General features: G+C 38.2%; 1 protein-coding gene across 13 annotated transcripts in view; it reads left to right on the top strand.

Annotated features, from left to right (window-relative positions):
- The window catches only part of PPP1R9A (protein phosphatase 1 regulatory subunit 9A), a 296,255-nt gene that overhangs the window by 200,006 nt on the left and 78,057 nt on the right, over positions 1–18,192 (top strand). For all 13 annotated transcript variants that reach the window (XM_082398179.1, XM_082398187.1, XM_082398180.1 and 10 more), the window contains one exon: positions 16,065–16,220. In XM_082398179.1, the coding sequence (XP_082254305.1) occupies positions 16,065–16,220 (156 nt within the window). The remainder of the gene's footprint in view (positions 1–16,064; positions 16,221–18,192) is intronic.

The raw sequence follows: 18,192 nt of genomic DNA, 5'->3' as shown, positions 1-18,192 counted from the left end.
GGGTTTAGCACTGTTCTGTGGGCTTTTGCTACCACATTTTAATTGTTTTGAGAGACCGTGAATTTACAAGAAGACCCTATCTCTATCACGCTGCACCAAAATCTTCTGCATGTAAAACCAAAAAAATAAATATGCATATTTCGTTCCTTGAAAACCTTTAGGACCTTAGAAATGGCAACCTGGTGACTCACATTGACATGACTTTTTAGTCACAACTGAATAAACATGTAGTAGAAACAGAATAGTTGAAATGGCCTAAATGATGCCAAGATCAATACTGCATAGATAACCATCTTCTCCTGCCCATTGTATTAACTTAGAAATAACCTTCAATCATAGAAATACATTTTCATCAGCAGGAAAAACTAAATGGTGACCTGACCAAGGACTGACATCCTAAAGATGCCTTACTGTGGAGGTTTGCCTGGTCTGATAAGGGCTCCATTTATTTTAAACTGATATTGATGCTAGTAAGGATGGTGGTAAAAACTCTTAATTGATTTTTGGAATTCTGGATTTTAAAGGGGTTTTTGAAAATTATTTTATTGACATAGAACAAAATGTGCAGATCTTAAGTGTGTAATTTGATAATTTTTATTACTATATATCCATATTTCACATATTAAAATCAACATTAATGAAGAATAATTTATATACAATAAAGTGCACCAATTTCAAATGTGTTTAGGTTAACAGTGTGATGAATAACCACCACCACAATAAAGATACAGAACATTTTCATTACCTCAAATAGTTCCCTTATAGAACTTTGCAGTCACTCTCAGCCCCAAAAAAGCATTCAGTCTGCTTTCTGACACTAAAATTTTGTCAATCCTAGAATGTCATTTGAATGGAATCATAAAGTACATACTTTTTAATGTCTGGCTTCTTTCATATCTCTATCATAATGTCATACTTATCCTAAGTGTTCTCTATATTATGATTATACTGTAACTGATGTTGCTTTGGGTTACAATAGAAAAAGCCCATGGCCCACCCAAAGTGGAATTCTAATTGAAGAACTCCATCTTAAAGCTAGAGCCCCATGGGCTACATTCCAGATAGATTAACTATTCAAATGTGAAAAGCAAAACTATAAAATTTAGAAGACAGTGTACAAGAATATCTTTATGACTTCAGTGTAAGAAATGGTTCATTATGTTAAGGAAATCCATAAAGGAAACAATTGAGAAAATTGACATTAAGATTAAGAACTTCTATTCATCAAAAGAATGCCTTTGTGAAAGCAAAAAGACATACCAGAAGCTGGAAGAAAATATTTGAAAACTAAATAACTGAAAGAGAATTATCTAAAGAGTCCTCCAAGAGCCAGTGGGAAAGACTGCTTATGGGCTATTGTCTTGAATAGTCATATCGTAGCAGAAGAAATCTCAGTGGCCAATGAACACATGAAAAGATGCCCAAACATATTAGGAATCAAAATGTAAAAGTTAAAAACCAAAATGAAATACTGTTTCCTACCTACTAAATTGATTTAAACTGGATATTTTAAGTTTTGGTTGGGGATATGGAGTAAAAGGAACTCTTATTCTCTGCAATAGGAGTATAAATAGTCCCATTCACTTTGAAAAACAATTTGGCATTCTCTAGTAAAGTTGACTCAACAATTATATTTCTTCCTAAACACCTTAGTAAAATTCTTAAATTCATGAGGTGTAAAACATGTATAATATCATTCTTGTAATAGAAAAGAATTGGATACAACTGACATCTCTATCAAGAAGAGAATGGGTAAATATATTGTAGTATATTCATTCAGTGGAATGATACACAGAAGTTGTTTCTGCAGTTCACAACAGTTAGAGGAATTTCAGGAGCATACCATTAAAAGGAGAAAGGCACAGAAGAATACATGATTCCATTTATATGAAGTTTAAAATCATGTAAAAATTAATGATACATTGTTTAGTCATTTAAAAAATATAGTAAAACTAAAGAACAACAAGAATAATAAAATTCAGCAGAATTATTCCGAAGGGCAGGCGACTAAAATAGAATCAGGGAGGCACACAGAGAGGATTAGAATTGAAATGTAGTGGTGCTGCTTCTTTTCTTAAGTTGTTAGTTAACCGGTGGTGGTTACATCATTATTCATTATACTTTTTGTATATTTCATAAATACTCTTTGTGTCAACTCAATATTTAATGAAGAAAACTAAAATCTGCCATGTCCAATTGCTTATGTTTAATAGTTATGTGGATATAAAGTGAATATGACATGATTCCTGCTCTCCAAGGACCTATAAAATGACTTGAGACTCTGTGTCTCAAAGTGGGACTCTCTTAGTACTTCTTTAAGATTACAGATTTCTCCACTCAGCCTCACACCTGCTGGAACAGAATATGCATTGTAAATAGCCTAGGGTAATGGGAGTTTGTGGGAAAGGTTAGATGCAATCAGAGCTGGAGTTGTCCAGTTTAAAGATGCCAGGAAAACTGACGTAAAGACTTTTGAGTCCTGGTATTACAGACACTTCTCAAGAAGAAATTGCTTCCACAAACCACCAGATAGCCATAATGAGGAAAGGAGTAAAATTATTCTCCCTCAAAGGGAATTATAAGTTTGAGATTATATTTATTATTAATCTGTAGATAATCCATAGAAATACCATCAATAATATTTTTGTTGGTTTTACTTTTTTGTTTACTATAAATTCTGTAGCTGTAACTTCTGGTTCTATGTGATAATCAGCATTTTTGCAATCATATGAGTCAATTTTTATATGAATACACCATATTTTCCAAGATTCAATTCGTTGTATGATTAAAGAATTATTAAGATAATAATAACATGTGCCACTTGGTCAGTGTAGTTGTTCTCTTCTGCAGATTAAAGATTTAGGGAAATACAAATCTCTTAGTCTCTTCCCACAGTCCTGCTGGCATCAGAATAAGTGCTTCATTGTTTCCTTGGCAAATAAAATGAAACTCAAGGAAGGCTGCCAATTTGAAATTGCAATGTGACATTTGAATACAGAGGTCTACTTTGGTCTGTTGACTGTTTAGTTCTGGATCTCAGTGGGAAAAATAGGGATCACTGGTTCCCTCCTCATATAGAATATATTTATCAGAGATTTAAAGACAATGGCATTTATGTCTTAGTAAGTAGCTATCATTTATTAAGAGGAATTGAATTAGAAATATTGAGTCATAGAAAAATATAGTTTATACTCCCAAGAAGCTTGCTATTTTGCTGTGGAAACAATAAATATATATGGTAAAGAATTTAAATCATTTTCCAGGCAATCTGTCAAAAGGCCAGATAACCATAGTATAAAAGAATCATCACAACAAAGGACATACAAAAGTAAAAGCATGAATCTGAGATTTATGGTTTCAATTTTTATCTGCAAGAAGTTGTTTGTTGTTATTGTTTGTTTTCTGTAACTAAGAAGCTGGGCCAATATTAGGTGTGCTCAAGAAATAAAAAGACCAGTTTACCTGCAGAGCTGAGTATATAGAAAGGAATAATGGTTGGAAAGTCTTTGAAAAGGTAAACTGAATAATATTGTAGGGACTTTAAAAATCAGCTGACTTTCTAGACATTTTTTTCCATTAAATAATCATCGGGGTAAAGGGAAATAAGGTTTCTGTGCTTCATTTGAGTGGGTAAAATGTCAACACCAGAAGACTTTGATAAGTAAAAAATAAATAAATAAATAAATTGGGAAACAGTTCTCTCCAAGGCTCTAACATTTCTGAGGCATTGACTGCCCTTTGTTCTAGACTATCTGTTCAAGTGTTTGTATAGATAACAGTCTTGGAAGATACAGGTAGACTTTCCCTCTCGAGCAAGGACAGTAATACTTACTGCCTGTTATGAAAGATGCAGGTTACCAGGCATGTCTGGGTGTCTCTACTGACATGCCTGCATGTGCAGGAATCCTCTGGCTCTCTTATCACTCTTTGGAAATTGTGGCTTGAGATACCAACACAAAAATAGTGATACAAAAATCAACTAGTATGAAGACCCATTCTGGGTTAGAAGAAGGTCTTGACCTTGTTCAGACAGCAGTTACAGGGATACATACTGACACTGAGCATGAAAGGAAGGAATTTGTCATTGTCATAGTCAAAAGCCTGGTAAATCCTTAACACTTTGGCTGGTTCACTGGGGAGATTATGGGACAAGGAACATAATGCTAGTTAAGGAGAAATAGCAACAGTTGGGCTGCCTTTTGACTCAACCCCTCCTGCAGTTTATCATGCCAACTTTAGATTCACTCAGACAGTAAAATGTCGTGAAGCTTTTTGCAGTGGGTCTTGACTGCTATAAGGGAAGATTAGCCCTGTCAGGGAGATTTCTTTCAGATTGACAAACTCCTGTGGGAAACCATGGATGAGTATTTGGGTCCTAACTGGTCTATAATGCTGATAAAAGTAACTCACCAGAGAATGAGACACTATTTTGTTCAAAACAATCTGGATAAATTCTTGCAGTCAGCATTACCACTTGAAAAATGTCCCCATCCCTTATGTTCACACTACACTTATGACTGGACTCCAGATTGAGATGGACTCCATAACAGAGTCCCTGTTGTAGGAGTCAAGGATAAGGCTTCTGAGTCAAAAACTCCCTGAAGCTAAATTGGTTCTATCAGTAATGATGACTCACCCTGCATAGTGCTTTAGGTGGACCACAGACATTGGAAGTTTGGTTAAAACATATTAGCCACTGCACTGCTCAAAACTGAAAATGCACTATTACTTATTACATGAAATTGAATGGTTGAATCAATTGAATAATTGAAAATGAATTATTACGGCACCTTATTACAGGCACAGAGCTTCTCTCTGCCTCCGTACCCCTTGATGTCCCCTCTTACTACCCTAACCTCAGCTGCTTTTAGGAGAAAGATGATGAGGGGTCAGGCTAAGATAGATCTCTTTGTCCTCCAGAGAGATCAAATGCTATACGAACCCCTTGAATATACTGGGAAACTTTGGGAGGGGAGGCACTCAAACTTTATGGTTCTGTGGATACTGGCTCACCAGTCAGCATCTCACCTGATCCCATAGTGAGAAAGAATATCCAGATTCAACTGATGTGGTTTGGGCAGAGTCCAAAGCAAGAAGGAAAGCTGAAGAGGCCTTTAAAGGGTGGATGGGACCCTTTTGGCAGATGCAATGTAAAGCTGTTATGCGTCCACTGCTAAATCTGCAATGGAATTGATTTCTTATATGCCTGTAGTTTTTTGTGCCATTAGGTGACAGTGGAGATTCTCCCACTCAAGGATTGCCACATATAGAGAAGTGATAGTAGGATATGTAGATGACTCTCCCAGTTTTATTACAGGTGGTGATAGTAGGATATGTAGATGACTCTCCCTGTTTTATTCCAGGTGGTCCAGCAGAAACAATACAGAATCGCAGGAAGAGAAGGGTAAATCGCAGTTTATTTAAACACTTAATGGCTGCCAGAATACTCAGGCCATTTCTCAACACAACACTGCATGCCTGATGCAGCAACCAAAAAAAGAGGAGATGGGATAGCTATTAACCTCCTACTAAGCTCTTATGGAAACTGAAACTGAATGCTTGACCCATGGAGGCCTTGTCACTCTCTGGCCTAATATTCTCAGTTTGATGTGGGTCAACTTGACCTCACTGATCAATAAGGTTGGAAGGGCCCAACAGACTTTGCTTGTCAAATGGAAGTGATAGATTCAAGAAAGCTGTTAGCCTGGCCCAGCAGCATCTTAGATTTACATGAACGAGTAGCAGCTTTTTATTTGGGGGGAACTATCTGCTACTATCCTCCTGAAACAAGGCGTCTAGCTCAATGAGGCCTTTGGTTCATAGAGGTTTCCTTAAATGCCTGGGCTTGTTTCACCAATGGTTCAGCCAAGCTGTCCAATTCCATCTGCTAGGCTTTCCAACCTCAGCACTAGCTATGCAGACCCAAAAATGAACATGGTCACTTTGCTCATTGGGCAGAATTCAAGGTCATACTTATAACTCTGGCCAGTACTCCCCTTGATGAACCTTGTGTTATTTTTACTGACTTTTGAGCTGCTGTCAACAGCCTGTTGGTCTGTCACTTGGAAAATTACAGATTAAAGTTTAGGATGGCAAACTATAGAAACAAATTGTGGCAATTGATCAAACTCTTGAGACTTTTCATGAAGCTTAGGGGTAGTCATAAGAGACCTTCATGTATTAAAAGAAACACTGTAATTATCAGATCATGTAGCCCTCAGATGACATTAGAGATCCCTCCGAAGTGAGGCTGTTCTTAGTTAATCAGGGTTGCTTTCTTGGGGGATAGCTGACTTTTTATTTATATGCAATTATTCTTAGGTTTGGAGTCATTTAATTAGATAAGGTGGTCCAAAATTTGTTCCAAACTTTAGGTGATGTTATCAATGACACCACCTCTATCCTGGAAGGCATTCAGGTTGACCTCAACTCACTGGCCAGGGTTGATATGGGTGATAGAATCGCCCTGAACCCTAGATTTCCTCCTGTGGTCCAATGCCTAGTCTGTGCAATCACTGATACTTCCTGCTATACCTGGATTAATACCTTAGACCAAGTGGAAAACTCAATGAAGAAGCTTAAGGAGAAAGCCACCTAGATTTCTAAGGTAGACCCTGATGGTTTATGGGATTTGTTTAGCCAGTAGAGTCTGGAAGCCTGGGGAGTATGGTTGATCTCAGTACTGCAAGTTGGGCTCATTCTGCTGTTTGGAGTTCTTTTAATAGTAGTTTTAATTATATGCTGTGAGACAGACTGAACAGTTTTGGTCCTAGCCAGTTTTGGTCACACTTATCAGTGTAGTCAAGGGAATGTCATACTCATGGAAAAATTCACCCGTTGCCAAGATAATGTAGAAATGAGGGTGGATATTGTTGGGAGACAATTCCCCCATGGCTCTCTCACTTCTCTGCATGTCTTGTGAGCAGAGGCATGATGGCCTTTGTTTCAGATTATTTTTTCAATGATATTTGTATAGTGAACAACCTTGGAAAATAGAGATAGTATCTCTCTTCAGGGTAGGTGACAGACTTGCTTACCACCTATTATAAAAAATTTGAGTTTCCTAAGCTCAAAATTCTTAACAAAAGAGTTTAATGGTCACAGCTGCTGCTTCATTTTTAGACCATGACAGTATCCTAGATTTGAACTTTGTTTGGAAACCATTTCTTAATTTTAGAATCAAGACTTTCAGAACCATCAAGTCTTGGTTCCTTTCTGTTCAACAGTCCTCTCAATTGATCTCTGTCATATTTTAGTAGCAGCAGCAGGAAGAAATCAGGCAGCGCCTTCAGCACTTTGTTTGAAATCTACTTCCCTGGCTCACTCAGTTCAGTAGGGATATTTCCTACATTTTCCTTACAGAAGGTGATAATGTGGCAAAGCTTTCTGCCACTACACAACAAGGATCCCCCTTCCAGATCTCCACTTACAGTCTTTTCAAGGCAATTTAGGCTGCTTTAACATACTCTTCAAAATTCTTCCAGCCTTCATTCACTGCCTGTTTCCAGACTTCCCTGTTTTTCTATATTTGTTATGGCAGTACCCCCTTTCTATTGCTCTATAACAAATTACCACCAAAACTCAGCAACTTAAAATAAGAAGTATTCACACATTACAGTATCTGTGGGTCAGTTTACCTGGATACCTCTGACTCAAGATCTCTTGCAAGGCCAAAAATAAGGTTTCAGCCAGAACTGCAGTCATATACATGCTCAACTGGAGGAAGATCTGCTTCCAGGCTCACTCACAGTTGTTGGCAGAATGCAGGAGATCTACTTCCAAGCTCCCTCATGTGCCTTTTGGCAAGCCTCAGGTCCTTGCTGGCTGTTGGCCAGAAACATCAGTTCCTTGTGATGTGCGCCTCTCCATGGGGCCACATACAACATGGTGGCTTGTTTTTCAAGAGCAGGAAGACAAAAGAGATGCCAGTCACAGTTTTTTGTAAACTAATCTTAGAAGTGACACCCCATCACTTTTGTTGTATTGTGCTTGTTAGAAGTGAGTCTGTAGGGACTTCCCTGGTGGCGCAGTGGTTAAGAATCTGCCTGCCAATGCAGGGGACACGGGTTCAAGCCCTGGTCTGGGAAGATTCCACATGCCATGGAGCAACCAAGCCCATGCGCCACAACTACTGAGCCTGCGCTCTACAGCCCACGAGCCACAACTGTTGAGCCCGTGTGCCACAACTACTGAAGCCCATGTGCCACAACTACTGAAGCCCGTGCGCCTAGAGCCCGTGCTCCGCAACAAGAGAAGCCACCACAATGAGAAGACCGTGCACTGCAACGAAGAGTAGTCCCAGCTCGCCGCAACTAGAGAAAGCCCGCACACAGCATCGAAGACCCAACACAGCCAAAAATAAAAAATAAATAAATTTTTTTAAAAAAAGAAGTGAGTCTGTAGATCCAGTCCACATTCAAGGGAAAGGATTATACAAGAGCATGATTGTCCAGGAAGAAGGGATCATTAGGGGTCATTTTAGAGCCTACCTACCAGAGTGGTAAAGAGAGTCCCTGCTTTTGAGGAGTATACTTTTGAAAAGGAAGGGAGAAAAAAACTAAAAAAAAAACTTTAAAACTCTGTAATATCTAATTCTGATTTTTGAATGGTCTACCACAATTGCTGTAACAATTTTAAGAAGGGAAAAATGAGTTTGAATTGTTACAGAAGATTTTATAGGCAAATCTTATATCTATCTGGTCAGAATTTTAGGAAGAATAATTTGCTAGCAGTATTATCAGTGACCTGAGGAGCTGAGCATCTGAAGGCAGGGAACACAAGAGGCCTTATGAGTAATCAAGATAGAGATTTTAGATGTTTCTTGATTTGACGACTAGACAGTAAGAATGGAGTGAAATGTCAGAAAACATTCTGAGAACAAAGACTGACAAGAAAATTTTGAATGACTTGATAAACGAGAGAAATGAATATATATCTTGGGCCATCATGTTGGATGTTTTACATATTTTATTTCTTTGAATCCTCTCAATACCTATGAGATTGGTATCTTTTGAACCATTTTATAGAAGAGATCACGGAAGATACAAGCTAAATGACTTGCCCACTATCATACAGCTGTGACATTGTTTTTTCTCTTTTGGGGCCCTGGTCTCTCCAGCCCCCAAGCCATGCTCTTTTTTTTGTTGTACTGTTCTGTGGCATTGTCCTAGAGAAACGAGGCACAGTGAAAATAATCGTAGTCATAAAGTCATCTTGTCATTTAGCATATTCTAGGCACTGTGATCAATACTTTGAATATATCACTACTGGAAATTCTCCCAACCACCTTATGAAGAAGGTGCTGTTATTCCCAGTGATGGGAAAAGAGACTAAGTAGCGCAACACTACAAAATCAGGACACACAGAAGTCAACTGACAGAAAATGGAAAGAGAGATGCCTTTGCAGGGAAGGGGATGCTTTTGCTGAAAGCCATCTGGATGGTTGGCACAGACTTAGGAATTTTAAACATTAAAGTGTTAGTTTGAGGTCTTTCTCCTCCAGAGAAAAAGCAACTCTCTTCTATTCTCCCACAGAACTGAGTCTGAAAATATATATAACCAAATTCAATTCCAGTAAACAAATTCCAACAAAAACTGCATAATTAAGGCTATTTTTATGATTAGCCCCATTTAGTTTCCCTGAATTTACCAGAACAAACATTGCTGCAGCAAAAATTACTGCTAATGGTTGAACCTAACAGCAAGAGAAAATCCCCAACAGGGTCATTTAGGCCCCAGCTGCAGCTGTGCTTCACTGTATTTCTTACTTGAAAGCTGAGCATTAACAGGAAAATCAGGCTCTGCTGTGCTGTGCAGATGTGGCTAAAACTGTATTAATTCACTCAGCAAACATTTGTTCAGCGCCTACTGTATGCCAAGCAGTGTGCCAGCCACACTGGGATCACAGGGATAGATTATGCCTGGCATTCTCAGGGAACCTGCAGTTGAAAGAAGTAGTTGGGAGGAGGCAGATATAAAAACAGCCGAGCTTCCTGAGTGACAGAAGGCATGCCATGGAAACATAAAGGAGTGGGTTAGAAGAGTCTTATGCCAGCAGCTTCACGGGATGTGCTAAGTAGATGGATATTCATCTTGGACCGCCGGGGCAGGAGGGGAGTCGATCAGTGAGGAGAACAGAGGCCTGGAAGTTTGCTTGGCCTTGGGTAGAAGCTGGTACCTACTCCAAAACTGGGAATCCAAGAAGAGGAGCAGGTTTAGGGAAAGGAAGAGTTTTACTTCAGAAATGACCAGTTTGCTTTCAAAAGATTCATGTGGCAAGGTCTTCTAGGACATTATATTTATGAGACCAAAAGTTAGCAGATGTCTGGTTACAAGATCTGATGAAGCCTTTAGCCTGTAGCTATTGTAGTATAAGTACTGCAGCAGCAGTGATCACTTATTGTGAGCATTGCCATGTGCCTGACCTTGTGTTGAACACTCTACAGGTACCACCTAACTTAATGTCATGACAAGCTTGTTATACTAAGGAACTATTTTTATCCTCACTTCATAGATGAGGAAATTGAAACTTAGATCTGAAAACTAACTTTACCAATATCAAGAGCCGGGATTTGAACCCAGGCCTAAGTGACTTCAAAACCAAGATTCTTTAATTGGTCACCACTTAACTCACCACTGTAACAGATACTGTCTGTTCCTTCTGTAAAACCTACACTGAGATCTACAGCCCTCCTGAGTATTCAAGGCTCTGATATGTCTACATGCTTCTGGTCCCACCAGAGCCACCAGAAGAGGCAGAACCTGTCAGTTGTACTTAACATTGTAATTATGTATTTTAATAAAATATTAAATCCTCCAATAGCATATGAGTATAAAGGAAGTTGTGTCCATGAAAGCAGATACAATGCTTTGCAAAGATTCAGTGAAGACTGGTAGCTCAAGAAAATTAGATGTGAGAAGGAAATGTAAAAGAGAAAAACCATAAAAATCTAGAGGACCTTAGCACTCATTTTGCCCTGCAAGAATCTTTTTCATCCATTTTAAGACACTGCATTAATTCTATAGATTATATGCTCTGGTTCTGGTTTATATAAGAAAGCGTGCATGAAACATCAGTCAGCATGCCCGTGAGCCAAACCTTTTGAAGGGGACTTCTATGCACTTGCCCAGGGTGAGCATATTATGAGAGAAAAGAAGAGGACAGGAACTTTGGAGCTCATTGCAGGCAGGTGCAAGTCTTCAAAGTGAACTGAATGATCATGTTCAAAGATGTGGAGGGTGAATTTCAACACAATAGGATTATGCACCAGGGTTTTTGGTGGGAGAAAAATGAAAGGAATGTATTTCCATCTTTTTTTCTACAAAGCTTTAGTTCTGTAGACTGTAAGCAGGATAGCATAGAAGAAAGAGCATGGGCTTTGGAATATGTTAGATGTGTAGCTTCAGCAACATAACTAATTGACCTTGGGTAAAGTCTCTGAACCTCAGTTTCCTCAAGTTAACATGGTATAGTAATACCTATATCAGTTAGTTTTTTAAGGAATGTACAGTGGTGGGCACATAGTAAGTTACAAAACAATCACTATTCTTTTTTTTGACCCTTTTTGGGAAGCCATTAAACAGTATAAGATGTTAATCAAGAAGGTAGACAAGAAGACGAAAAGGCAAGAACTATTCTTGCCTCATTTAAAGTGGATTTGCAGGTTGAGACGAAGAACTTTCAGGAGTCTCTGTTTACTTGAAAGATGCTGAATCTTTTCAGAATAAAGAGATAAAGAGAAGGACCTGGATACCACTGGAAATACTTCATTGTAGCAACTTTTGGGGGGTACAACATTGTCCATCTTCCTCTATAAATGTCAGATTCAGTCCAATTTAATTTTGAGGTTTATGAAATTCTGCTAACCTATCATTCCATGTAATTTATTTTATTTGCAGACTACCGTAAAAATAATGTCCATTTTCCACAAAGATAAAAGAATCAGAAGAACACATATTCTAAGTCTACCAAATGTAACTTTTTAACTTCCAGGTGTTTATGAGGTTCTGTAGTAAATGCACCCTTTATTCTAAAGCCTATTTAGGATGGGAGTGGTAAATGATCTGCGAGGGAGAATGGCAATGTAATATTTTTAAACACCCTATCCAGAGTCTCTAGTAAGTAATAAGTAGAATCAAGACAGTAAAATATATATCTTGTCCTCAGGATGCTTATGAGACTAATTAGAAACAGAAAACATTAGTAAATGGAAAGATGAAATGAAAGATAAAACATTTTAGCAGAATTGCAGGTGATTTGGGTTTTGAGGAGAGAGACCGGTAGAGTAAAAAAAAGTAAAAGAATCAAAAGAATTATTAATAACTTACATTTATGGAGATAATTTTGATGACTCAAATGGGTAACAAAGCCAGAATTATACTTAGAGGTAAGAATTGTATATATTGTACAAACCCTTATCCTGTTATTCACTAAAAGGAGCATTAAAAAAATAAATGTGATAGAATGCTGCCTTCTCATCAAATGACTTTGCAGTGCATTTTCTTGATATTATTGAAAACTTCCTTATAGCAGGTTATAGATATTACCAAGTAAATGCAATTGGCATTCTTGGATTTATTCTTTTAAAAATGTTTGTTAAGATCCTGTTATAGGTTAGGCCCCCTCCTAGGCACATGCTTATGTTCATTCCCTTAGATATGGTGAAGAAGTATCTATTTTCAAGCTGGCAAAGGGAAATCAAATTGTTCAGTTCAACTCTTATGTTTAAAATGTGCTGCATTGTCATCAGACTTTAAATTTAACTTAAGATTTTATTGAGTCATTCATGATAGCCATCAAATTGATTTGATATAGAAGTGAATTTTATGTACCTGGCTTAGGCCTTCATAATAACCGGCTTTGCTGCTAGTTGTAACTATAGGGTCAAAAATAAGCACAGAGTTTTATATCTCTAAATCAAAACTTTCATCAGGTTATCTTGAGATTGTGCACTTTGCCAGCCTTGCTACATTTCTATTAATTAACATCACTGGGATTCATAAAGTACCTATTAGTTCTAAAAATATGTATAAATAGGAGATGAATTAATTTACAGAATATCACACAAAAAAAATACCAAGTCTGGAATTAGAGTCCTTTTAAGGTTTATAGGAACTAATCATACCACGAATGGAAGCAATCTGGAACCAACCAGCCCCACTGTTCAGCTACCTTGCCCTGCCAGTGCCAAAGACACTTAGAATGGTATTTACAGTTAAGACATTTTCAGACTGGTTTCTTTCTTTCTTTCTTTATTATTTTATTTATTTTTTTAAACATCTTTATTGGAGTATAATTGCTTTACAATGGTGTGTTAGTTTCTGCTTTATAACAAAGTGAATCAGCTATACATGTACATATATCCCCATATCTCTTCCCTCTTGCGTCTCCCTCCCTCCCACCCTCCCTATCCCACCCCTCCAGGTGGTCACAAAGCACCGAGCTGATCTCCCTGTGCTATGCAGCTGCTTCCCACTAGCTATCTATTTTACATTTGGTAGTATATATAAGTCCATGCCACTCTCTCACTTCGTCCTAGCTTACCCTTCCCCCTCCCCGTGTCCTCAAGTCCATTCTGTAGTAGGTCTGCGTCTTTATTCCCGTCCTGCCCCTCCTACTGAACGCTGGCAGAAGACCTCAGACCTTTCTTTCTTTCTTTTTTTAAAAATTGTATTTATTTTTGGCTGCATTGGGTCTAGTTGCAGCACGTGGGCTCAGTAGTTGCAGCACGTGGGCCCTAGAGCGCGTGGGCTTCAGTAGTTGTGGCACATGGGCTCAGTAGTTGTGGCTCAGAGTCTCTAGAGCGCAGGCTCAGTAGTTGGGGCACACTGGCTTAGTTGCTCCGCGGCATGTGGGATCTTCCTGGACCAGGGATCCAACCTGTGTCCCCTGCATTGGCAGGCGGATTCTTAACCACTGCACCACCAGGGAATTCCCTTCAGATTGGTTTCTAAAGACCCCTAGGTTTCCAGGTGCTGATGAGCTATATAGTATAAAGATGGAGGCCAGTACTTACCTGGTGGCGTAGTGGTTGAGAATCTGCCTGCCAATGCAGGGGACGCGGGTTCGAGCCCTGGTACGGGAAGATCCCACATGCTGTGGAGCAGCTAAGCCCGTGTGCCACAACTACTGAGCCTGCGCTCTAGAGCCTCTGAGCCACAACTACTGAGCCCACACGCTCTAGAGCCCGTGCTCCACAACAAGAGAAGCCGCCGCAATGAGAAGCCTGCACACCGCAACAAGGAGTAGTCCCCACTCACCACAACCAGAGAAAGCCCGCACGCAGCAACAAAGACCCAACACAGCCAAAAATTTAAAAAATTAAAAAAAAAAGATGGAGGCCATCCACCTCTTTCCCTTTCAGTCAAAGCATTGCTGATTATATTTGGGCTGTGTGGGGGAAGGGGGGTTCTAAATAACATGTAAAATCACTGCACTATATGAAATATCCTGACCTTACTTCAATACACAAATGCCACCAAAGTCAAAGTCTTCATGATAATAGTCTCTGTGTGTGGAAAAAGAGTCTGAGGATGCTGAGGCATCCTTTGTTTGTTCATCGTGGTCAATGCCCCCCAGATTCCTTAATAGAAATTGTATGTACTTCTGGACACCACAATTTAAGAGAAATACCAAGAGCTTGGAGAGAAGTCAGAGTACAGGCGCAAAGACAATTACAGAGAATGAGACCTATGAGGAAACTAGAATTATTTTACTTTGAAAGAGAGAAGTCAGAACGGCAATTCATCAATGGTCTTCCAGAAATTAGGAATTATCACGTTGAGGTTAAGGATTGGATTTCCTTCATTTGCAAACATAGTCAAGTAAATACCGTTTCAGGTTTAGCAAGAAGAATATAGTGTAGAACCAAAAGAAAAAATAACAGTCAGATGCTAAGCCTGTTTAATCAAAGGAATAGATCACTCAGTACACTATGAAATTTTTTTTAAAGGCAATATGAATCCCTAGCTGTTTTATGTATTAAATGTAATACTACCTGAAGGAACAGGGGTGAATTAAATGAACTTTGTTTTTCAACACTGTGAGTCAGTGATTTATCTTTAAATTATATCAGAAGGTATAGATTTCAAACAATTATTTTGAATTAGAGTCTCATAGCCTGATGCTGCCAGGAGAGGAGCTACTTTCTAATAATGTTAAGGAACTTAGTGGTGAGGAGGAATATTTATTCCAAGGGTCATGAACTCACATACCTACAGGGGCCCGTGGGTATCACGAAGGAGTGATGCTAACAGCTTAGAATAATGAATTATGGAAGTTACGGTGTATTAGAAAGTGTACCTGTGTAAAGGGACAACGACTGCTGACTCTGGCCAGTGGTTATCATGTCGTAATGTGCCTATATTGCCAGATCTTTGGCTTTCTCAAGAAAAACTGGAAATCTAGAATCTTAGGTGAAAGTTTTTAACATTGCCAAAATGCTGAGATTTATTAAAGTAGTACTGTATAGGCAAAGCAATACACCTGTGTGGGCTGTAAGTTAGAAACCTTTGGTTAATCCTTTAGGTCACTAGTTAACCACCATGTTAGTTAAACAAACAAATGAAACAGAGTTGATTGAACTCTAAAACTTAGGAGAATCAATCTACTAAACCTTTGTAAGGCTTAATTAAGGTCCTTTCCAACTCGATGAATCTTTTGGTCTCCCCTTCCTTCTTCCCTGCTGTCAATATTGGGTGACTTATTCATTACAGGTGGTGGGAATTTAAAGGAATTACTTATTTCCCTTAGCAACATAATTTTATTTAGTAAAAACATCAAACACTTTGATTTAAAATAAAGATTTTGTTGCTTTACTAAAGATACTGCTGATGCTATTAGATTTTTAGAAATGCACTTATAAATGGCATAGACATGTCACTTTGGATCTTTGAACTAACACTTGTTTGTAACATTGGCTGAATGAGGCATGCTTGACTCAAAAGCCTACTTACACTTTTACCATTTGGTGACATATTTTATTTCTCTTTTGTAAAATAGTTTAAAATAACCCACCTCCACATGGGTCAGGACAGCTGGATTTCTGAAATCCCCTTCCTTTCAGACAGGAGAATATGCCACAGATGAAGAGGAGGATGAGGTAGGACCTGTTCTTCCTGGCAGTGACATCGCCATTGAAGTCTTCGAGCTGCCTGAGAATGAGGACATGTTTTCCCCGTCAGACCTGGACACAAGCAAGCTCAGTCACAAGTTCAAAGAGGTAAGTTGCTGATCTGCAAAATATTTTTCTATAGCTGTCCATTTCATTATTAAGTATATATATTTGTTTGAAAAGTGTATGAAGAATAATCAGTTTTCTAAAGAAAGCCTTTCAGTAACAGATTGTCCTGAATCTCATTGAATTTCAAGGCAAAAGTAAGTAGATCTCATTCCACAATCATTAATTTAAATGCTTGTTATTTGTCATAGTGACAGTTTTTCACTTGTTTGTTCCATAGTTTCAAGCTATAGCTTAAATTTGCAGTTTTCGTGTCAAGGTTATATTTGTAAAGCTTTATGAAAGTTTTGGGACCTGGCTTTCCTCGAAGGCAGTGATTTCTAAAAAGGCTTTTTTTTTTCTTTTCCTAAAATAGACAAGGTTCCAACAGGGATCAGATGATATTCCCAAGTGGTTTAATTGAAGAAAGTTTAGCGAATGAACTTTGAGTAGAGTTAACAGAACTACCAAGGGATGGTGCAGTGCAGAGGGACCGGCCACAGGGGAAGTTGTTACCATCTTTTGGCTTAATGGGTAAAGAGGGAAAGAGATTACCTTTTTTTGAAGGAGGGCCATTCAACACCTGCAGCTTTGTAAGATGCAACCACTGCTAAAAACTACATCCTGGGGTTAAGGTATATACCAAGACCCTTCTGTCCGCTTGTTGATGCCTTCCATCAGCCTAACCCAGGCAGGGGAGCCTGGGAGATTCAGTCTTGAAATCTGAAGAGATTAGCCTCCTGAGGCAGGAGCTGTCAGAAAAGGGCCAGGAATGGATCCTGAGGGGGCGAATGCAGATAACCACAAAAACTCTTCTTCCAAATTAACTTCTCAGAACCCTAACTTGTAAAACAGAAACAGTGATGAAAGGGTCCACAAGCATTTTATTCTTCATTGCTTTGTGGAACATCCTCCGTTGTTGGAGACAAGTATGTCATTATTTACAGCCTCCCCACAATAACCCTGAAGCACTGAGACTTGTAAACCATTGTTTTGTGGTTGCGAGTCTCTTAGGGACTTGACCACTTGGAAAATATATTCTCCTATTCATGAAAGACAAGGAATATAATTGTAGATTTATAATTTATAAATTTATTGTAATTTCTAATTTTGATGTATTATAATCAGGTCAATTTTATATGTTCTCATGTTTTACCTCATACACCTAGTACATTGACTTACCTTTTTAATTCCCTGTGACAAATTTATAGTTGTGAGACCAGTGTCAAAGTGAATGTACTTTTCAAATGTAAATTTTTATTAAATAAAACAACTTATGTTCATTATAGAGTTTTAGAAAATACAGATTTGTATAAATGCCAAAAACTCATTCCTAATCCCAGTATTGTGGTATTTGGGATTGCAGGATGTATACTGTGTTAAATTCCTGCTCTTGATACTTAAAAGTGTACTATTAGGGTTTTCCCATGTCATCAAATATTTTTCCATAAATGATGCTTATTTACTGTTTCATCTTATGGATCTTATATAATTTACTTAATTCTTTGTTTTGGAACATATCCTTTGTTTCCAGGTCTTCTTAAATTATTAAAAGTAATGTTGCAATAAATATTGCAATAAATTATCCTTAGGATAATTTCTTACAGTGGAATTATTAGATCAAAGAATATGACTATTTTGGGGACTTTTACTTAATGCCAAGTTGCCACCAGAATGGCTTTTCTTGGTAATACAGAAATTTATTTATGTCACCCAGTGGTTTTGAGTGCCCATTTCTCTTCCACATATTGTTATTAGTCAGGTTGAACCATTTCCATTTATATAGTTCACAGAGTCCTTGAGGCAAAATACATAGGTTTTTCAGATGATTTATGACTATTCCTAGTTCTAAATCAGATACCAACGTCTCAGTGACAATGAAGTACACTATTATATAATGATTAGAATTCTCTTATAGTAGAAGTAGCAATGCCTATCTTAGGACCATTTCTTATAAAGTCTTTCTAGATTAACT

Source organism: Balaenoptera borealis (genome assembly GCF_965194805.1).
Source record: "Balaenoptera borealis genome assembly, chromosome: 7".
Taxonomy (NCBI): Eukaryota; Metazoa; Chordata; class Mammalia; order Artiodactyla; family Balaenopteridae; genus Balaenoptera; species Balaenoptera borealis.
The sequence above is the reverse complement of the archived record's forward strand: the minus strand, read 5'-3'. Positions and strand labels throughout refer to the sequence as shown.